The 23,013-nt window shown below is 42.0% G+C and overlaps 1 protein-coding gene across 4 annotated transcripts in view; it reads left to right on the top strand.

Annotated features, from left to right (window-relative positions):
• ATF7 (activating transcription factor 7) overlaps window positions 1–23,013 on the top strand; it is an 85,011-nt gene that overhangs the window by 49,944 nt on the left and 12,054 nt on the right. For all 4 annotated transcript variants that reach the window (XM_067529918.1, XM_067529919.1, XM_067529921.1 and 1 more), the window contains 4 exons: window positions 11,504–11,600; window positions 15,894–16,012; window positions 18,947–19,081; window positions 20,410–20,567. In XM_067529918.1, the coding sequence (XP_067386019.1) occupies window positions 11,504–11,600; window positions 15,894–16,012; window positions 18,947–19,081; window positions 20,410–20,567 (509 nt within the window). The remainder of the gene's footprint in view (window positions 1–11,503; window positions 11,601–15,893; window positions 16,013–18,946; window positions 19,082–20,409; window positions 20,568–23,013) is intronic.

Below are 23,013 nucleotides of genomic sequence, written 5' to 3'. Positions count from 1 at the left end.
GTAATTAACCATTGCAACAGCTTGCTATGGGATGTGGTAAATTCATCATCACTTGCATTCTTTAAATGGATATTGGATCTAAAGGATCCTTTAATAGATCTCTTCCATCTAATGCTTTACTGCAGCTATAAATTATTTGACTTGATAGTTTCTGCTTAGAGTAGAGAAGAATTCCTTCCACTGCTGCAATTACAAGGCAAGATTCTTTACTGGTTACTATGTAGGAGATCAAGCTTGCTGATCATATTGGTCCCTTTTGGCCATAGTCTATTAAATCAGTGAAAATAGAGAACCAGCTTCTATCATTGTATGGATGGAAAGGGTTGTTGGGTGGGGAATCCAAGGGCGGAAATTGTCCTGTGGTATGAATGGATTAATTAAATGGGCTGTTAAATCACTTGTGTTGCCTTTGGTCTTTAATTTCATTTTACACTGGGACAACTGTGGAAATTTGAGAGCCTTTTTACTAAGCTTTAATAGATCTCTTCCATGTCTTAATTTCTATGATTATTAAGCCATCTAGCCCATCATCCTCCCTCCAGGACTGTTCTCTACAATACATTTTCTACTGTTTTGTCCATTGTAGGTTTAAATGTCCCAGACAATGAAGCTTCTTCCATGTCTCTTGGTAGACTAGATTCAAGAGTGCTATTAACCTAAATTTCCCCTTAATCTCATCCTATAGCTCCAAGTTATACCCTTATAACCACCTTAATCATTGCTGTCCCTCCACGACGTTTATACCCTTAAATAATCATGGGCTTTGATGTTCTACCCACACCTCTTTGGCGCCCTGCCAATTATTTCCATAGTTCTGTATTTCCTGGCAACTAATTCCCTTCTGCCTTCCAATTGGAGAAGAAAAACAACAAATAAACTCCCTTCACTTTATTGATACCATTATTGGTAACAAGATGCTATTGCATAAAATAACAGACCATTAGAAAGGCCAAGTCTACACTATAAATTTATTTCAATATAACCATGTCGTTCAGGGGTGTGAAAAATCCACACCCCTTGAATGATGTAATAATACAGACCTAACCCCTGGTGTAGACCGGGCTATGTCAATGGGACGGCTTCTCCCGTCAACACAGTTACTACCTCTTGCAGAGTTGGATTAACCGCACCGACAAGAGCGTCTCCCATCAGCTTAGTAGCGTCTTCACTGAAGCGGTATAGTGACGTTGCTGCACCATTTTAAGTGTAGACCTGCCCAAAGTGCCAGGGGGGATCATGGCCAGTGCATTAAAATCATCTATACAATATTTGGCTGTCGAGAGAGTGACCGGTACATAGAATGTACGTACAAGATGTTGTGAATCTATCCAAGGAAGTTAATCTTCCAATGCATAAAAACTTCATTTGGAATATTGCATCCACTTATGTTCAAGGATGTGAAAAGGATGCTGCTGAGCAATGTGTGACGCTATTAAGCTGTGACACAAGAAACAAACTAGAAAAATGCTCCTTTTGCTATTGCCCCATTAGAATTTTGTCGAGGAGAGCTAACTTCTAGAATTAACTTTGGGGCAAAGTGTAGAAACTGTAACCCAGCCAACAAAACCTTGGTACGGTGGTGCAAGGTATATTTGGATAGGAAGATAACCCAAAGCCATTCTGGATGAAGAGAGCCAAGTCATAATTAACCTACATACCAGCAATTTTGGAGATGTATAAAACTGTTTCAGGTGGTAGTTCATGTGACAGAATCCAGAGTAGTCCTTAATTATTAGCAATGAGAGAAGATGAAGACTTTCCACTGTCAATCTGCACATGCCTGCTGATCAGTGCATGAAACAATTGCCAAGGATCCTATGATTGTCTCTTGCCCAGGCATGTTGATGTGTGTGCAGTTGATATCTCTGGGCACTAAGGAAAAGCCTTTTAAAGCCCAAGTTCTTGCTCAACTCTCTGAATCAAAATGGTATTTTTGCTTTAATCATGTCTATTTTTTATTCCACCTTCCTTCAAGAACTCAATTCATCACCTTTTCAGCACCGATAAAGGACTTCTGGCTATTTACTGTAGAATTGACTTTCTGCTAAGCATTGCAGCATCTCCACCAGGTGTGGAAGTATGCTTGGTACAAATCCTCCATTGTTACCAGTGGTTTAAGGTTTGCATATTGAATGACTGTGAGCACTTAACTTAAATGTACTGTTTGGCAGGGAATCTGAAAGTCATTCTGACTTGTTACCAGTGAGCAGTCTTAACTGCATGTGCTAGCACCTGCTGCCAAAATCCTTTCTTGCCTGTACGTTATTGATAGACTTTGGCCATATGCCAGAAACTTTTTAAGCTCCAGGTACAGCCTCCCAAAGCACAAATCCCTAACCCTGTAGACAAATTAATCAGATCCAGTTCTGATTTAATTACTTTTACACATACATTCTTGTTTCTTAGGGTATTTTGGGAAGGAGTTTCCTGTTCTTTTCTTTTCACTCTATAAATTTTCTCACATGCGCGCAGTGCAGGGCTTGCTGGTGATGCTGTTTGTTTGCTGAGAAAGATTCTTCAGTTCCAGATTATTCATTCAGGAGCTGTCGAGTTCAAAGCAGGAAGTGTGACTCACTTAGTAAACAGTGGAAGCAGTGGAAGGCAGAACTGGATTTCTGTGGTAGATTTGAAGTCTGTTTTTGGTTGTTCACCACCACCACCACCGGGTCTGATGATTCTTCTTCCCCGCTCCCTCCTTTCTCCTCCCCCCGATTGAATGTGGGCAAAGCCCCATAAGTAACATGATTGTGTGGCTGTGAGATAGCTGCATAATCCATCTCTTTCCCCCAAGGTGCCACAACTTCCTAAACTGCACTAAAGAAAAATGCTGCTGTAGGGCAGTCTAGGGACTCCACTCGAGCAGGTATCCCTGTTCCGCACCCAAGACTTTGATTCTGCCCTGTTTATTTAGTCCCCACTCCCCAGCTTTCAAACCATGCAGGAGCTGCTAAGCTCTTAAACTAATTCTTTAAGTGGCCTCTCAATGGGGCAAATTTATATTTCCATTTCGTTTTTTAATTTGTTGTTTTTTCTCTAGTGCTCGTGACTAGTATGTTAGCATTCTCTTACGCTATTGGATTTATCCTCACAGCATCGTAATGAGGCTGGGGGCATTATCCTCATTTTATAGATACGTGTACTAGGGATGGAAAGAGTCAGTGATTTGCCCAAAGTTACACAGGAAACCCTTGGCCCTGCTGGGATTAGAATGCACAATGTAATTATTTACTTCCCCATTGTAGTGCATTTTTGGATTTATTTCAATAAAATTGAAGTGTATTGAATACATTTTTAATCAGCACCCCGTGCCACATAACGTAATGCTGTTCTGCTGCGCAACAAAGCAGAAGCATGGTGCTATGGATGGGGCATTAGCCTACAAATCAAGATACCTGGATTCTTTTCTCAGTTGTTCACTCTTTGACCTGGCCAGGTTACCATAATTTTGCCATACTTCAGTCTTCCCAGCTGTGAAGTGGGGTTAATAATCAAACTCGCCTTTTGTGGAGTGCTTTGTATTCTGCGGATCAAAAGTATGAAGTGTTGTTTATTGGCCAAGATTTATTTTACATGGATACCTGAAGCTAGGCACCCAAATACATAATTAGGCATCTGAACAAAAGTAGCTTGATTTAAGTGCTCATCCACCCACGTGTTTCATTAGAATCCATGAGAGAATAAGATGCTTATTGTTGAAAAACTGACTGCTTTTATTTAATAGCCTAAATGTGGATTTAGGAGCCCAACTTCAGTCAACCATGCTTGAAAACTTTTGACTTGTTTGTTAAATTGGGCAATCTTGGTGCCCAAGGTCTGTCAGAGTCCCAGTTCCATTCTAGGGTGTTTTGTGAAAGTCCCTGGATGCTTTACTTCTGTATTATCCATACAGTATCACAAACTTCATCTTTCTGTCCCCCGTATCTAGGGTACCAGATGGATCCTCAGCATGCTAGAAAATTCCTTTTTAGCAGGAGGGTTGGCTTAGTGCCTAAGCTTCACATATTAGTCACTGGTTCAAATCATGGCAGAGTGAACTTCTTCCAGTTAGACAAACTGTGTTCCAGGCACTTTAAGATATTAGGACTTGTCTACACAGAAAGTTAGTGCAGAATAAGTTCAGGTGTCAATTGAAAGCACAATTGCTATTCTATACTGACTCCATCTGTGGATGTTCTTATTTTGCACTAAAAGTACCATTGTGCAGTTTAAAATAATTGACTTTAAAGGCACTTTTAGGGCAATATGTGCTTGTTTATAGGTGGACTTAGTGCAAATAAGTGAGGTGTAAATTTTAATTGCAATAGCTATTCTGCACTAACTTCATGTATACACGCCTCTAGAAGCTGCAGTCCTCTCTGTTGTGATGGACATTCTAAGGTGTTAGGCGCCTTATAGACAAGGTAGATACTTTTTTATTGTGTAGCACTTTAAATAAGATTTGAGGTTTTTATCGCATGGTGTTGGACAAAAATGTTCTCTTCTCACTACTGTTATGTAATGTACTGCAGTAGTTCTCAAACTCATGTGATCGTGCCCCCCTTCTTTGTGTCTATAGTAGTTTAGGGCCCGCCCTCTCTTCCCCCCTGCCACACAAGTACATATACGGTCGCCCAGCTCCGAAGGCAGAGCAGAGAGCATCAGCAGCTCTCCAGTCACCCAGCTCTGAAGGCAGAGCGGCTTCTCATGCCTCCCCAGAACATATTCTGTGCCCCCCAGTTTGAGAACGTCTGGCTGCTGTGCATCAGATGGTTGCCACCCACATTTCACTGGAGTTGCATGTGTACACGAAGCCTTTTGGGCTAAGAAGCTATAGAAATGTTAATTATTTACCTATTCTCTTTCAAAGGCACTACCCTTCTAGCTAAGAAGGGGCTAGACGGGACTTTCTCCAGAACTTGTTAACTCTGTTGCTTACCAGACAAGAAAGTTTGCCCTTGAGTAATGTAATGTGCTCTGTCCCCCTGTGGACTGTGTGCCATCTCTGCAGTGCTTCCAACATCTGCTAGCTGGCAGAAGAAGAAACTGCTTCTGGGAACAAATCTGGGTCAACCAGTCTAGTGGCTACTGCCACTTAGTAATCTCTCCTTTCATGTCTCAGTTTTACTGCATAGAATCATTTGAGTGCAGATTGTAGCTGCCATGTTGTCTAATGTAAATCGCTGACAGCTAATGGCATAGTGAGATCCACAACTGCTTAAGAAAATGGCAGATTTTGTAGGTTGGTCGTACCAGGATTGGCAAACTTCCCATTTTTTTTCATGTTAACCCCAACTAAAGAGATTGAACATCAAAAGAGCCAGTTAGCAGTCTTGGTTTCCTACTAACAGAAATAAATGCCTGTGAACAGAGCCTGAAGTTTCTGATTATTTTTTTAAACAAGGAAAGAAACGTGAATTAATCATAGTCCAGGATGTAAGCACATTTTTAAAGTAAAAAGCATATCCACATGGGTCCCTGGAGTTGCCTGAGCCAAAAATAACATTTCAAGGCTTAATCTGGATGCGGTTTGAGTGAGTGTGTGTTGCCCAGAAATGCATCAAAATGCTGTTTTCAGGTAGGACTATACTAGCCATGGATTTTTCTGATTTTTCATGGACACTAATAAGCATGAAGGAAAATATCTTGTTCTGTGCTGCTGCTTTTAAATTGGGAAAGGCACCAGGTGCTTTATTCCTAAACATTTTGTGATGCAGATAGTGTTACAGTGAAGACAGAAATGGCAGTGCAACAAAGATCAACATCAACAAAGACCAGCAAAGAAAATGAGTTAAACATCTACTCTGACTTGATCAGTTTAGACTGTTAATGTATAATTCTGCTAGAAAAATGTCCTAGCATGATCACCATCCAAGTGATCCATCATGAGAAAATGTCCTTTCAGTTATGGCTTCTTACCCTCATTCTCATTATTTACTGATTTAATCCTTTGTCTGTCATACAAGTATATTGAAGTGCTTTACAGACATTACTTACAGCTCTCAGTCCTGCTGCGTAAGTCATAATTGTCCCCAGTATGTAGAAGGGAAAACTAAGTTACTCAATGAAATGAACTTGTCAGGCTCTCACAGCAGGTCAGTGGAAATGTTGAGAATAGAACCCAAGTGCCCAAATTCCCCTTTCCTGCTCTAACACATACATTGCACATCAGTTTTGCTTTGTTTTTGTTTAGGAGTGGGGTCCCCCACAGCTGCCTTCAGAACAGCCCATTTTTCCCACTGTTAGGAGCATTAAGGTGTATGTGCTGTGTACTTTAAAGAGGAAAATCTGACCATAGGAACTTTTCAGTGACTACCCCAATAGCTTGTAAGCATGCATTCTTTCCTTTTTTCACCCCGTTTTCTCTGACTTAATTGACACAGATGGTGTCATTTCCTCCATCTGAAGGACCCATACGAGTAGAACCAGACTCTCCAGACTCCCACAATTGTGGCCAGTTGCTCAAAAGAGCTCCACTCCTGTTTAGCCACCAAACCAAGTTGCCATGTTTTCAAAATAGCGCGGCATGTTTTGTGCTTTTGAAAATGTGGCCATAAGTGTCACAATGAGAGCTGATGGCCACGGAGCTCTTCTATAAAGGTTAGTGTGCAGGGGCACAGGCAAACTGAGAAGATTCTTCTCCTTGAATTCATAGCTTTGTGCACCTCACAAATTAGAGTAAAAAATATACAAAGTAGCTAGACTGTTAGCTGGTGTTGGAATGACTTATGTTCTATTATACTATGTTATTGCCCCAGTACCTGCTCTGCAATGAAAATAGGTCTGTCTGGGTGTTTAAAGTCCACACTAGATAATTGTAATGGTCCAATCTGGCCTTAAAAAATCTATGAATCGCTCTAGTATCTGGACACCTTACAAACAGTGAATTTATTCTCATAACCCCTGAGTCAGACAGAGAATTATCGTCGTCAAATCATCACCATTTTACAGAAAGGAAACAGAGATGAAGTTACTTGTCCAAGGTTACATAGGGAGTCTTTGGCATATCCAGAAACAGAAGAACCCAAATCTCCAGAATCTTAATCGCTAACTCATTCTTCCTTAATATTGGCAACTAAAAGGCCATTTCATTATGAGAATTAAAGAAGGGGTGGAGAAGCAGGGCAGGTAACTTTCCTGCATGGAGCCTGGCTTCCTTTGAAATTTAACTGCTTCTGGCTCATTTTATCCACCCCGTGCTGCCTGATGCATCTTATATAAGCATGTGCCTGTAAATTTACCACGGAAAGAAAAGTGCATGTTTTAATTCTCTGCTAATGGTGTCCATCAAGATATTTATACCCTGCCATGCCATTAGCCTGATATCTGAAAGCTGCAAAATAACTTGTGATGCTGTAGTTAATTAAGGTTGGGTCAACATTTCAATTTCCTACTATTAATAAGGGTTTATTAATTTAGCCATAAAAGCTTATTGTGGGCCACAGATTGGTGCAAAAGACTTCTTTTTACAAGTGTATTCTATGGCACAGTTTTGCAGCCTTGTAGTTTAGACCCATTATGTTAAAACTGAATTTTTGCCGATTAGCTAATGCATTTCATAGTTGGAGTTGCTTTCTTCTTAAATTACTATCCAGGTTTAAAAATATGTTTTTAAGGCCTACAGATTTCTGGTGCGTATGTTAAGCAGTTGAGCTTGGCATAATAGATGAAAGGCACTGAGCACTACCTGCGTGACAAATGCAATCCGCTACTGTTTCCATTTCCCTCTTTATTACAGAGGCATGCCCCACCTTGATTTTTGTGCCTTGGCTGCCTTATGTCCTGGGATCTGCAGGTTGTCCTAACAAGCAGCCAGCGTAGCAGGACAAAGCGTGGGCACCTCTCCCATCGGCTGCATCAGTTTTTATGGGCTTTGTAAGTGCAAGCCAAGGGCCAAAAGCCTTTCTTTTCTTATTCATTCTTACTGAGTCAATGGGAGTTTTGCCTGTGTAAAGATATACGGTTTGGCCCAGTGCACTTATTCTCTAGCTCTTTCTTACGTTACTGAAATGTATCATACCATCTGGAGTTATTGTAGCCTTTTAAACAAACATTTTAAAATAAGTGCATTTACCTAAATGTTTACACCATGGGGCTATCACGGCCCGTTGGGTAAAGAATGCAAACTTTCCAACCTAAAATGCCCCAAATCTGTCTTCTCTGGAAAGCCTTTACTGTCTCTTGGGTAAATAAATGCAGATACACGTTTACCCCAACTCTAAATAACCATGCACACATACTAAATACATTGTACCAGAGCAACTATGGGTCTTTTGTAGGAGTATGCAGGGCCAAATGCAGCTTGGGGATTCCTAAAAATGAGCCTGGAACTCTAAGACGGGGATGAAGCCACTTCACTGGAGTTGTCTAATCTAGTGAATTGAACCACCATCTTTCAGGGAAGAGAGAAATGCAAATACTTATGCCTATGTGCATTTATTTTTAAAATGTAAATTTATACACCAGTTAGGTAGCATTGCAGCTTGGCCCATAAGGGCCACATTTGAAATAGTGGGGTACCCCTAGTCTCTTGGGTTTTCTGTCATAAGTTGTTGTTGGTCGTGTGTTCGTTGTCTCCCCCCCTCCCCACCCCTCACATCCCTGATGCATATTTAATGTTTATATTGCACTAACAACCTGGAAACTACTATCAGGATCAAGGTCATTTTGTCCTAGCCTCTATACAAACACATTGAAACACATGAACCTTGCCCCAAAGAGCTTACAGTCTACATCTTCTTAATGTGGGGAGAGGAGGGAAACAACCAACTTCAGGCTGAAATAACACCGAGACATGACAGATGCTGATGGAAAGAAATTAAATATTAAAGCTGATGCTGTGGTTCTAACTCATTCTGTTTGTTTTTTGTTATCCTCCACTAACTTTCCCCTCTGTGTTAAATGACATGATTTAGGACCGAAGTGCCAGCTTTCAGCCTCTAGGTTTTGGTGTTTGGAAATATTTGTAGAGAGATATATTGTGTCTCTGAGCATTTATCTGTAGAGGAAGAGAGCACTCCAAAGCCAGTAACACCACATAAAGATGTTACATAGAGCTGTAATCCAGAACGAAAACATGAAAAGTGCCCTAAAAATTCCCAAGATGGAACAAGACACGATAACTGGCAATTAAAATAAATTCTTCACTAGCGAAAATGCGGAACTCAAATCAGTTTACTAAAAGACTTGGATGTTCCAGAGAATGGCATGGTTTTTAGGTGGCTACAGAAATCTCATTGCTGAAGCGCACTGACTATAATATGTTGTTAGCACACTTCCTTTAAATCACATTGCTGTATAGCTATCCTTTATGGAAGATAAATAACCTTGACTCCCACTTCCAATAGCTTCTAGTCCTTTTGCTGCTGCTTGCAGTTTCATCAAAATAAGAAAAATATATATTTTTTTTTTCCCCCCACTTAGCACCAGATTGTGGTGTCAAAGGAACAGGACTTGGAACTGTGGGGTTTCATTTTTAGTGTAACTGCATATTTACCATTTAAAGTCACTGCTGAAATAGTGGCAGTCTTGCTTCTAGATACGCATTTGAAACTCCCTTTTCTCCTGCCTCCTCCCCCCATGTATTATTTCTTTTTCTACTTGCCTGAACCCACTTATTTTCCTCATACAATTGCTTGTCATTGTCTCGCAGAGGAAGAGCAGGACTGGTAGAGGATTGGACTCACACCAATAAATGGGCAAAAGCAGCATGCTGAAAAGACCCCTGCATGATGTAAAAAAAGCTGGGGAAAAACCTTTCCCTTTTTAAAAAAAACCCAAAAAACCACAGGCTGAAAATCCCTGAACAGTCACAACTTTTAAGCCTTTTAATTTTTCTCCCCTGTCCAATATTTTGTCAGTGTAAATTGGGCAGATAAAGCTCCAGTTGAACATTGAAATAGGATCTGCTTGGACATAATCATCAGCATTAGGTTTCAGATGCCTTCTCAAACTTTGAAGAGAAGGGTATCCCAGCAAGAGGACAAATACTTTTATTAAACTATTGAAGTAGTACATAACACTTAATCAATGGAATGGGGAGAGTAAATAAGGTGGCATCCATACTTGTATCCAGTATTTCTCAAACTTCCAGAGATAGAAACTCTTTTGATAGAGCTACTAAAAATGCTTTGAGGACCAACAAACGTTTTAAAGTCCTGGCCATGGCCCACCAATCATAGACACTTTTGAGCTTTCCATGCCATTAGTTTGAGGGATGTTATACAAAATATCTTCTATTATAATAAAGGGAAAATAAACTATTTTTTATTTTGGGTAAACATTAGTCCCCATGTTTCTCTTCTCCCACCATTATAAATCTCCTCCCAGTAATGCTGATCGAGGAAAGCTACAATGCCAGTGTGTAGCTTTCAGGGACGTGTCTTCTTGGAAAAGAATCTAGACCCAAATGAGTATATAGAGATCAAACTACAGGTTTGCGCTTTGGCTAGTTCACAGGAACAGGTGTCCCTTTTTTTTCTTTTTTTTTAGATGTTCTGCAATGTAGCAGCTATTTCTAGAAGCAAAAGAATGTCAGAACAATACTGCACAACTACTGGATGAATAAAAATCCTGCAGTATGGCCCCATGAAATGCTCTGAAACTAGCAGTTTGTCGCAGTCTATTAGGAGAGGCGCAATCCATCCTCTAGTCTTTATTATTATTGAGCTTAACTCTTTCCCTCCTTTTGTACCTTTTATTTCAAAAAGGCAGAAATTGAGACAGTAATTTAAAAAACCAGACAGCAGATAACACTCCTCCATGAACAAGAAGGGGATGAATCCCTTTGTTTGGTTTTAAATGAGTCTGCAGTATCCCCAACATTTCCCTTATCCTCTTGAGTTATTGAAGTGAAGCCAAGTTCAGCCGCAGCACCCAAAAGCCCTTGTATGCACTTTTATTCTGTAATTATGCTGCAGGTGGAATTTAGATGGCATCTTTATTGCGCTTGAAATGTGTCCTCCTGGTTCTGTGGGAGCAGCATTTGTGCAACTGTGCTCCTCCGTGCCGTTACAAATAGCCATTGGGCATTGATCTCAGGCAGCCTCGCTCCGTCCTGCTCCATAAAACCTGGGCCCGAATTGCCTTGGAGGTGCCAGTTCCATTACACATGATCCAAGAAGTTAACTGATCCCCCTAATAGTGAATAATTTATCTCTCCGTTAGGCGGTAATAAAGTGGCACACTTCACAGAGCATTGCGGTGAGAATAATTTGCATTTCCTATTTTGGTTACAAACGACCGCGTGGCCCCCCACCATTTTTTTTTTATTTTTAAAATTTGATTATTAAAAATATTTTTCCCTGTTCACCAGAAGCCAGCCTAATGGCTTTTTCATTTAGAGCAATGTGTTCACACACCACTTCTCAAACAATCTGTCCTGTTCTGTTTTTGCTTAACGCTATGTAGCGATTATGTTACAGCCTCTCTCAGGTGGCTTTCTTCCCTCCTTTTCCCTACCCCCACCTCCGCTGCTGGAAGTACCATAAAATGCATTTATTCACTTTTTTAAATTGTTTCATTTCAGAGGTTTACAAACGAGGACCACCTGGCGGTTCATAAACACAAGCATGAGATGACATTGAAATTTGGTCCTTCTAGAACCGATTCAGTCATCATAGCAGGTATGTGCTGCTCGGTCCAGGTCAGTTCTGAAAATGGTGCACATTAATATAGCCTGACTGTAAGATTAATACTAGGGACCAGATGTACTGAAAAACGTCTCTACCTCCCATAAAAAGCTCTTGTGATCTGCATTTAATCAGGGGGAAAGGAAAGCCAGAGGCTGCTTCCAAGTTTCTACTTTTTTCATTTTTTATGGTAGTATCAGGTTTTGTAGAATTTTTTTTTTTTTTTTTTACTCACCCTTTTTATTAAGACTCTGGAAGATTTACAGACAAAAGGTCTTTCATATTTCTCCATGTGCTTTGAGGATGATGAACAAAAGCTGACAAACCCAGTTTCCTCTCCTCAGCCCAGGTGTCAATTTTCTTGAGCTTTTAGACTGGCAGTCAATAACTTAAAACTCCATCTAGTGCGTTGGCTACTGTCGAGAGTGCATTTGTGAAGCCCAAATGAGTTGCTCTGGAATTGCTCTACACAGTCAATGCAGCCTTTATAAGATTTGAGAAAAATGTACATTGTTGTCTGGCAGCAGATCGTTGCCAGTTATGGATATTCTCCCACCCTGTCACTCCTACAGCCTTTTGGTTCTTAAAAGGGGTCAAGAATGGTGACACCCTTGAATGAAACTGCTGTTGCTATATTGAAAATGAGAAGGGAGGAGGAAATCTTTTTTTAATTTTTAGTTTATTTTATTTCAAAGAGTTCATGTGAGAACCTAGTGTGGTATCTCCTGGGGGCAGAGGGTGGTTCATTAAAGGCACAAACATGGTGCCACCAAATTTGTGTCCAGACCAGATTTGGTGCTGACGTAAGCAGTTGCAACTCCGTCTACTTCTTACAGCCTAGAGATTAATCACTGCGTAGGGTGGATCTTTACTGAGCTTATCTAGTTTGAGTAAATTTGCTGTAAAGGCAGAAAATGCTTCTTATTGGGAGACATACTGGTTATAGAATAGTATCCACAGAGAAGAGTTGGAAGCCCCGTTGATGGAATAGTGGTAAATCAGATTATACAAAACCCTGGACAGGAGATGTTGGGATAAATATTGAAAATACTTCAGTAGCAATGGGATAGTATTCCTTTCATTCTGTGAAGTTGGAGTTGGAAGCTAAGGGTGACTTCCTGGTGTGCAAAGAATGTTCTTTCTCCATTGCCCTACCTTCCAAAAAGGGATGTGGAGGGCAGGTTGTAGTTTTCATTTGATAACTCTGAAGTATAAACTGGCCAATCAGTGATTTGGGGATTGAAAATTATTAATGATCAGTTACATATTAGATTTTCTCAGCTATGACTAAGGTCCCAACTACCCTATAGAAAGACAGATGCTAGCACAGGGTTTTATCACTCTTAGTGCTGTCCATGTAACATGTACCTTTTTTTCCTGTCAGCAGAAAATCCATATTATAATCATCAATGTTGTACCATACGTCTTGACTCATTTTTGTAATGCAATTATAATAGGGTTTTCTGTCCATTCAAGAATGCAAGAAAAATAGTATTACACAGCTACATCACACCTGACTATGACAGATTCATATTGGCACACAGTTCTTTCTGTCTTGCAATCTGAAAAGATTAGGGCTGTAGAACTGCTTGTCTACACAAGTAAGTCTTGTCTTCATTGCTAAACAAGGAGTATCTGGTTTGTTTGTTTGTTTTTAAAACCTTGGAATAATTAATGTTTGAGCTATCCCAAGGTAAAAACACAGTGAAGACAAGGCACTTTAGTTTTTACTGTGAGGTAAAATAAGTGAGAACATCATTATACCAGTCTCTGGGGTTGACCTTGTTTACCTCACCGTAAAACTAACGTGCTGGTCTTCACTGTGTTTTTTACCACGGCCCCATGCTTGTTAGTTACACCAAGATTAAAAAAAAGACACCAGTGAAAACTAGGCCTAAAACATGCAGACAAGATTGAGTCATGTCTTAACACTGTGTGAATACTACACAGGTCCAAAAGCATTTTCTGTTTGATATTTATGTGGTAAGTAGAGGACTATTGAAGGTCTTTATGGATACCGAAGAGCACATTGGTTATGAGCAGCTGGATCTAGGACAAAACGTAATTTCCTGTGTTCGTAAATCCTTTGTAGGACTAACGACATTGTCAACATTTCTGTAACTTCCTTTTCTTATTGATAGCCCATTTTTGTGCTGGTTTGTTGATACAAGGTGGCCTCCATTGAAAGACAAGAGGTTCAAGTTATTCCTCTTGTAGCAACTGTGAACTGGCTAGAGCATAGGGCTCAACGAGTAGTGATCAATGGCTCCATGTCTAGCTGGCAACCGGTCACAAGCGGAGTTCCCCAGGGGTCGGTCCTGGGGCCGGTTTTGTTCAACATCTTTATTAATGATCTGGAGGATGGGGTAGATTGCACCCTCAGCAAGTTTGCGGACGACACTAAGCTGGGGGGAGTGGTAGATACCCTGCAAGGTAGGGATAGGATACAGAGTGACCTAAACAAACTGGAGGATTGGGCCAAAAGAAATCTAATGAGGTTCAACAAGGACAAGTGCAGAGTCCTCCACTTAGGAAGGAAGAATCCCATGCACAGCTATAGACTGGGGACCGACGAGCTGGGCAGCAGCTCTGCAGAAAAGGACCTGGGGGTAACGGTGGATAAAAAGCTGGATATGAGTCAGCAGTGTGCCCTGGTTGTCAAGAAGGCTAATGGAATATTGGGCTGCATTAGGAGGGGCATTGCCAGCAGGTCACGGGAAGTGATTATTCCCCTCTATTCGGCATTGGTGAGGCCGCATTTAGAATACTGTATCCAGTTTTGGGCCCCCCACTACAAAAAAGATGTGGACAATTTGGAGAGAGTGCAGCGGAGGGCAACCAAAATGATTAGGGGGCTGGAGCACAGGACTTATGAGGAGAGGCTGAGGGAACTGGGCTTGTTTAGTCTGCAAAAGAGAAGAGTGAGGGGGGATTTGATAGCGGCTTTTAACTACCTGAAAGGGGGTTCTAGGGAGGATGGGGCTAGGCTGTTCTCGGTGGTGGCAGATGACAGAACAAGGAGCAACGGTCTCAAGTTGCAGGGGGGAGGTCTAGGTTGGACATTAGGAAAAAGTTTTTTACTAGGAGGGTGGTGAAGCATTGGAATGGGTTACCTAGGGAGGTGGTGGAATCTCCATCCTTACAGGTTTTTAAGCTGAGGCTTGACAAAGCCCTGGTTGGGATGATATAGCTGAGGTTAGTCCTGCTTTGAGCAGGGGGTTGGACTAGATGACCTCCTGAGGTCCCTTCCAACTCTAATATTCTATGATTCTATGATTCTAACTCTGAAGTAAAGCAGAAAAGGGCTGTTGTCCTTAAGCTTCCACCATCGACACGCGAACAGCTTTCTGCCTGATAGATTCAAACAGTATAATATGCTAGTGATGGGCTCCTGTTAATAACTGGACTCTGACTAACATCACAAGCAAAAATGAAACTGGCTGGGTGAGTTGTTCTGGATAATCAGGAGTCTTTCCGCTGTGTAGACTGAGCTTCAATTACAAGCCAAATTGTGATGACCAGTGGTCATCTATATTAATATTGTAGCAGATTGGCCATTTCAGTCTTGCTGCAGAGAGATTACTGTAGTGAGCTTAATTGCTGGGGATAATAATTGGCACTTCTGTGTGGCCTTCCATTCCAAGGATTTCAGAATAATTTTGTGCACGTTAATTAAGCCTCAGCAATTCCTATGAGCATGGTATTATTCCTATTTTAGAGATGGAAAAACTGAGGCACAGAGCAGGTTAGTGACTTGCCCAAGTTCACACAGCAAGTCAGTGGCAAGACAAATCACAATAGGCTGAGGAATTTTCTCTTCTCTAGACTATTTTTTTTTATTTTAAATCTACTATCTTGAGGACCCACACAAAACATTCTGCTTCCCTGCAGCACCAGTTCACTAACAAGTACCATTTGCACTCATGCCAGGTTAAACTCCTTTTAAATAAGGAAGGTGCTACAACACATTGTTTTTATATAAGTACAACTCCAATTGTAGCGATCTCAATGCAATTTGAAATGTGATTTTTTTTTTTAATTAACTCCACAGTATTTGCCAAAAGGACAAAATTAGCAGGAAAGTATTGTTGCTTGCTTTGTGAAGACAAACAAAAATCATAGAGGAAAAATATCCAAGCTTCCCAGAATAACACAACTGAATCTAAATGTTAGGTGTATATTGTGAGGAAATATTTCTGGTTCGTCCCATGAGATGAATAGAGTAGTTAAAATTAATTCTGTGACCTCATTTTGACTCTTTGTTTTTTTGGTTTGCAACATGAACAGATCAGACTCCAACTCCAACCCGTTTTTTGAAGAACTGCGAGGAGGTGGGGCTCTTCAATGAATTGGCCAGCTCCTTTGAGCACGAGTTTAAGAAAGCCACGGAGGATGATGAGAAAAAGGTAAGAGGCAGAAGCTACTATTCCCATAAAACTGAAACATTCACAGATTGTGAGGGCTGAAGGGGAAATGATGCTGTTCTGATGAACGGCATATGTTGTAGGGAAACTAAGTGGTGTTGTCTCATAGATTTAATATGCTCAATCATATAATCCTTTATTTTGTAACTTCTGTGACTTTGGCTGTCTTGCAGTCTCAGTCCCAGTTAGATCTTGATTTTAATAGCCTTTTAGTACTACAGCTTTTTTTTTTTTTTTTTAAGGCAGTATCCACAATATCTGATCTCTCATGTCCTGGCAAAAGAATACCTGAGAAGTACCAAGACCTTGTTAACCACTTAGGTCTGATCCAAAGCCCACTGGGCATCTCTTCATTGATTTCAAGATCACTAAAAGACAATTCCCCAAAGCCAGGTCTTAAAGGCATAGTTCTGGAAATAACCTCCTTGACAATGTTCTGCCTTTCCTCTCTCCAAAGGATAGGAAAGAAACCAAGCTTTTCTGGGTACTTCTTGAGTTCTGAATAGTTGCTGCTGCATACAAATAGAGTGGAGGCTTCATGACCGAGTGAGAATTTTTCCAGCAAAGAGTTGCCCCAAATGCAAGCAATATCCATTCAGATCAATGTAACAGTATAGCAGACTTCTGCTGCCTGTCTCATGAGTTCATAGGTCTAGAGCAGTGGTTCTCAACCTATTTACCATTTTGGACCACATATGCAGCTCTCTATGTTACACGGACTGCATCCACACAATATATACATGATCTGTATGACCCCGAGGATGTCATGTGGGCCGCAGCTGTGGGCTGATTGGACCGCGGGCTGAGAACCACTGGTCTAGAGGACAGCAAAATCTCAAGCAACTTTTGGGATTCTTTCCGATCCTTCCACCACTGAGTAGCAGCAGATGCGCATTGCACAACTGCATTGATATTTTTAGACTGGCTTTTACGTTTACGAAATTGGGATATGTATGTATATTTGTACGTACCTGTGCAATTGGCAGCTCTGTTCTGAAACACAGCTGCATAAATCTGTTCAAAGATAGGGAATTCAGCATTGAAGTGGAAAATGTTCTCCTTCGCTCGCTCAAGTACCAGGTGTCTTTCAAACATTCATTGCTCTTGCATACTGCGTGTGCTGCAGGCATAAGCACAGTGAGGTGGGATGTCATGCTTAATTCTGAATTCCCTGCCTTTCATTAGCTATAGCCCAGAACTTTAATATTATTTTGAGGGTAGCTTTAGTTAGTGGTTTTGTGTATAAATGGTTGAGCAACCCACAGTCTAGCCAGTCATTTTATTTGTAAGACCACCCATATCCTGTGCTCTGCTGCCTAATAGCTATAGCTAGGATTCTTAGACTTCTGGATGTGTGTGTGTGTGTGTGTGTGTGTTGTTTGTTTGTTTAAATTATGACTGCAGTCAAAATATTTCTAGCATCAGCCAGGAGAATGCAACAACTCAAAGTTTGGGCTTGCTTCAGGCATAGGGGAAGAATTACCACCCCCCCATTCCCCCCCGAATGGCCCTGCACACACTAGAGCTCATACCCAGATGGTTTGTCACTCACAGAGCCTGGCGAGAGCTGCTTGGTGCATTTGTGAGATGCTTTGAACACTTGGCTAAGTTGAGCCCGGTTTCTGCTGTTTTGTTTTGTCCTCCTGTTCCAAGGGTGGTCTGGACACCAGCATGTTCATGTTAATTAAAAACATAAGCATAGTGGGGGCTCCCCTGGAGACATTTTAAGTGGTTTGAAACTTTCCTGAATTTTTAATCCCTTCTTTTCTGTGATTTAGCAGTGAAACCTCTCTGCTTAAGAGGGCAGGTAAATGGTTATTTCATGTACTGAAGGCAAGGCTGCTGCATAACTCAGCTATAACAGGGCAGTGCATTCAGCTAGAGAGATGGCTCATCAGTGAGAAGAGAAAGATACAGCGTCCCACAATGTTAGTGTCCCCCTGTGACTTTGCTTTTTTGCCACTCAGACGCATCTTCTCTCTCTCCTCTTCTTCCTTGGCTTCTGGCGCGGAGGTTTGGCTGCTCAGCTGTCCCCTGCAGCCTCACATAAGAGCTCCTTCGGATGTCCTTGGCTTTTATGGGATCCATGGACTCCATAAGAGCTGCTTTCGGGGCACGGAAGGGAGCCACATCCAACTCTAGAGCCACAGGATGAGTGTTTCTTACCTTTAGAAGTCTGCACTGTACACAGCTAGGCCCTGGTCCCTTCCCCTCACCTCGACAGATCTTTTTTGTTTGCCTGCATGTGCCACCAAGTGGGCAGTTCCCTAATGCTGTCATGAGTGTGTTTGCCTCACCCTTCTTCTAGGCAGAGTCTGGGGAACTAACAAGTCATTGCTAACTAGTTAAAATGGGACACACAATGCTGCTGAAAACTGGCGTGGTGGCGGGTTGCCAGATTCAGGCATATGGTTAGGCTTTATTTTAATGGGGTGCTCATAGGTATTTAATAACTTGCATGGCTCTTGGTTTGCTTTTGATAATCGAGTAATAAAATAATTGAGGCTGATTTATACAATGCTTTACTGCTCTTCTGTGAATGAAAGTGCCTTCTGTAACTTGCAGGCATTTGGCTTTGTTACCTGTTCTACTTAACAGAGCCTTTTTACCAATAGAAAGAATTCCATGTGTATGTGTTACTGAGGAATCACAAAGCTCTGGCCTTCTGGGTCAGGGACTGGTGTGTTTTTTTTTTTTGTTTTTTTTTTTTTTTTGTTCTGTTGTTTGTACAGCACTTACAATCCTGGGGCCCGGGTCCAGGACTGTGGTTTCTTGGTGCTGTGGTAATACAAATAATAAAAAAACCTTTGGTAAGTGCTGGTAGGTGCAGCTGAGCAGTGACCCTGGAAACTAGTTGTGTCTTTCACTAGTGGTATGAATAATTGTCATTTTAATGCATTAATATTTTCACATTAGAATGCTGGACCTCTGGACATGTCTCTGCCCTCAACCCCAGACATCAAAATAAAAGAGGAGGAGCCGGTTGAGGTGGACTCTTCCCCTCCAGACAGTCCTGCATCCAGTCCACAATCCCCACAGATCAAAGAGAAGGTAGGTTTCCTGGGCCATTCCCACTTGCTGTAATTTACCTCTTTCACCAGGAGAACTGATTCTAACTACAGTAGAATTAGTTCTTTTTTCACTTAACTGCCAAGGCTTGAGTTGAAGGTTCTGTTTCCCCCTTAAGCAGGAAAATGAAGAGCTGATTTGACATTAAAACAGATTGTCATTCTTAAGTTTCCACATAGATTCCAATAATGACCTGCTATCTTTAAAAAAAAAAAAAAAAAAAAAAAAGAAAGAAAGAAAGAAAAAGATGGAAGTCATGTTCATGGGTGGCTGGCATCATACTGATAGGGATAAATCTGGAGGGTTTTGCAGTGACTAGAGTGCAGACAGTCAGGTCTAGCGGTCAGAGCAGGAGCCAGGCCTAATGGTCGGAGCTAATGGTCAAAACCAAAGACAGCATTGGGTACCAAGCCAGGGGTCAGAGCTGAAGATAATGCCAAGTGCCAAGCCGAAGGTCTGAGCCGGAGACAAAGTCAAGTGCCAGACCAGGGGTCCAAGCCACAGACAGCGTCAGGGGTAAGGCAGAGGAGCAGGGGCCTGGAGTAGGGCAGGACTGCAGGAACTGGGAGTAGACGGGACTGGGATGGGAAGACAGGAACCAGGAGCAGGCAGGGCTCAGGAGTCAGGCAAGCAGGACGGGTTTGTAGTGGCAGCCAGCCAAGGATTCCTCTAGTTGCTCGGAAAACTTCCTGTTATTTCCTGGTTCCTATAGAACTCCTTAGCCATTTGGGGAGCTTTGGGGGTGGGCTAGCCCTTCTCTGGACCCTTCACTAGTTACTCAGGTGAGCTGCTGCTGGGTGGCAGTTGTGGCCTGAACATTGCCTGGGGACCCGAAGGCCCAGGTTCGAGGGCCATGATCTCTCACAGGTTTCTTCATATGAGAAAAATCACTAAATAAGAAAAGCAACTTTATAGCGACTGGGCCACTGTAACCTGCGGGTTGTTGTAGTGGACCAGAGCATGCACCTATAGAATAATGTAGGTGGCAAAACTGCTAGTTGCATAATTCCACTTTGTACATATTTCAACTTGGCTGGAGCCACTAGGTCGTAGAGGAGGAGGAGTGTCTAACGATGTCGGGGAGTCGGGACTTCTGGGTTCTATTCCCGGCTCTGCCACTGAATCACTGGTAACTTGGGAGAGTCCCTTCCCCACTCTGTGTCCATTTCCCTATTGGTGTTTTGCGAAAGTTTGTTTAATGTTTCTAAATCACTCTGAGTTTCTCAGAAGAAAGATATGGAGAAGGGCACATTATTACTATGAGGCTGATAAAGTATCTGTCCTTACTTTTGTTTGTTGATTCTCTTTAGGAGATCACTTCAAAGCCTGTTATAATTTCTACTCCTACTCCAACCATCGTGCGTCCAGGGTCACTACCACTACATTTGGGATATGACCCGCTACACCCCACTCTCCCCTCCCCGACCTCTGTCATCACCCAGGCTCCACCTTCCAACAGACAGCTTGGGTAAGGAAAGATGCTAAGACTTGGACCGAGACTTTAAAAAGTTAGTGTCTAAAGTCAGGCTCTTAAGTCTGTATTTAAGTGCCTAAATGTTACCTGATTGTCGAAAGCGCTGAGCACGTGCAACTTCCACTGCAGTTCCGGCACTTAGAGCCTAACCGTAAACTGTTTTTTTTTAAAAAAAAAATCACAACATAAAGGCAAAACATGGGACCTAATTATAACATAAATTAAACTAGGGCAGCCACAGGGAAAGAAAAACAGTGCAGTCCTGATATCCTTCCTCTGGCAATGCCTTCACTGCCTGTAATATAGGAGGTTTGCCCAACTAAGGACTTCAGACTTGTGCTTTCCCAGATTCATTTTGCTGGAGGACCATGAGTTGCCTTTGCTATCTGATTAAAAGGATAAGACTTAGATAAAACTGCAATCGAAGTGGTTGAATCTTTAATGGCATTGTGATTTTCCAAGACAGCTGTTGCTTCTGAAGTGTAACTTCTACAATCTGCTGGCGTCCTTCAAAGTCAGGTTTTGCCTCCAGAGTTATTTGTTTTCAGATAACCTAATGACCTGCTGTTCTTGCCCCTTGAATAATCTAGACCTGAGGCTCCAGAGCATTCAGTGAAGTGGTTATGAACGCATTGCATTGTGGAGGTAGTTTCAATCTTATATATAAAAGGAAGGAGCCTAAATGATCCAGGAAATATATTACAATGGGGCTTCAGGAGAGGTATATTTAGCTGTCGCTCTGTTCTTTGGTGTCAGGATGCTTCTGTTGTGCCGGGGTTGTTTCTAATTACCCTCTTTGGATCTGGCTCTTTGCATTAACGAGACCATTTTTTTGGCTTCCAATTCATATTTATGTGTGTATTTGTTTTGACCCTTTGGCACCATCAGTCCAGACATCCTGATGGAAAGTTCTAAATCCTGTCTCCAAGCACAGTTAAGTGATAGTCTTTGTGTTGTGAGAGTGTATTGTGTTCTGTTTTCTATAAACTAGGCTCCAGCTCAGGTGTAATGTTTCCTTCTGGAATTGAGGCACCGAGTATTGCCCGGTTTGGAGAAATAGAGAACTAAAATCAGAACAGTTCATGCATTGAAGCTACATAGCTAGGGATGTCAGTAGGACAGAGAATGAGGACAGAGTATGAGCTTTCTGTAGCTAAGCTTTTAGACTGGGATTTTCAAAGTAGCCTGAAAGATTCTATGAGAATTGAACATTCAGGTTCCCTACAAGGCTTTGAAAGTCCCACCCGTAGTTGATAAAGGTATGAACTTGAATCTGGCCTAATTTACCCCTTCTGACTTCCTCTCCCACCCCATCTCATCTTTACCTCAGCACAGACCCACAGTGTAATATTCTTAGCTTGGCCAGCAGCTCCTCAGCATCCTTCTCCTCAGGACTCAGACAAAGGGATGGTAGCAGCAAATTCTTTTCTCCCTACTCCCCAGATGCCTGCTCAGCACCAGCCCTGCTCTTCCTCCCCTAGCTGTTCTCTCTGCCTCCTTCTTCGCTCCTATATGTGCTGTCATGAGCAGGAGAGAAATAAGAGACATTCCCTAATAAATAATAGGTGAAACTGTAGGGAGAACAGTTTTGTTTTGGTTTGTCTCCGCTCCTCTCCTGACCATGTAAGTCCAGAACCAGCTTTTTCTTCCCTCTCCCACACTCTTTAGATAGGGACTTTTGAAATGGTGGTCCCGGACATGGTGAAGTCAGGGGGAGAGATGACAGCGCTGCAAAGACCTCATTCTTTAATAGCAGTTCACTCTACAGTGGAGGCAAGCTGCCCCAGTCCCTTATTTGTAACTACGTTCAGAAGCTGGATACGCACATTAGCTGGGTTATTCAGAAAAATTGTCAGAGGGGGAAAAGTTGTTGGCATTTTTAACTGTCGTAATTAGGCTTCAGCGTAAACACCCCTTTGCAATGAATGGAGCTGTTTGTGTTTGTCAGACCTATTGTATCAGGCATTCTGCAGACACGGCCAGCTGTTTCGAATGCTTTCTTTGAAGCTGTGAGGGATAGCAGTGTTCTTAAATGAAAGTTAAATTAATGCACAGTTTCATTCTACCATGCAGGCTGTATTAATGCATCTGTCTAGCCAGTGATTTACCAGCATGTAGGAACAGTTGCTCTAATACCCCAACCTGCCTCGTGCATCTGTGCATATGCCAGTAGAGGGCACCAAAGCAGCAGCAAGACTCCACTGAATAGCTACAGCAGAGCACTGAAGGGTGCTTTTAATTGTCCTAGTGTGAGTAAGCACATGTGCCAGCATGGAACGCTGCATTGCTCCCCTGAAAACTATGACTGACACCCAGCAGTGGTTATATTTGCTTTGCTGTGTGTTTTGGAGCAGAGCTTCTGTTTGCACTGGCACAGGGAAAACTCAGGTGGACAACCTCCTCCTCCTGAAACAGAGAGCTCAAAGTGTGAATTTTGGTT

Source organism: Emydura macquarii, unplaced genomic scaffold (genome assembly GCF_026122565.2).
Source record: "Emydura macquarii macquarii isolate MOO-44397 ecotype Brisbane River unplaced genomic scaffold, CSIRO-AGI_Emac_v2 contig_2994, whole genome shotgun sequence".
In the NCBI taxonomy this organism is placed as follows: domain Eukaryota; kingdom Metazoa; phylum Chordata; order Testudines; family Chelidae; genus Emydura; species Emydura macquarii.
The sequence above is the reverse complement of the archived record's forward strand: the minus strand, read 5'-3'. Positions and strand labels throughout refer to the sequence as shown.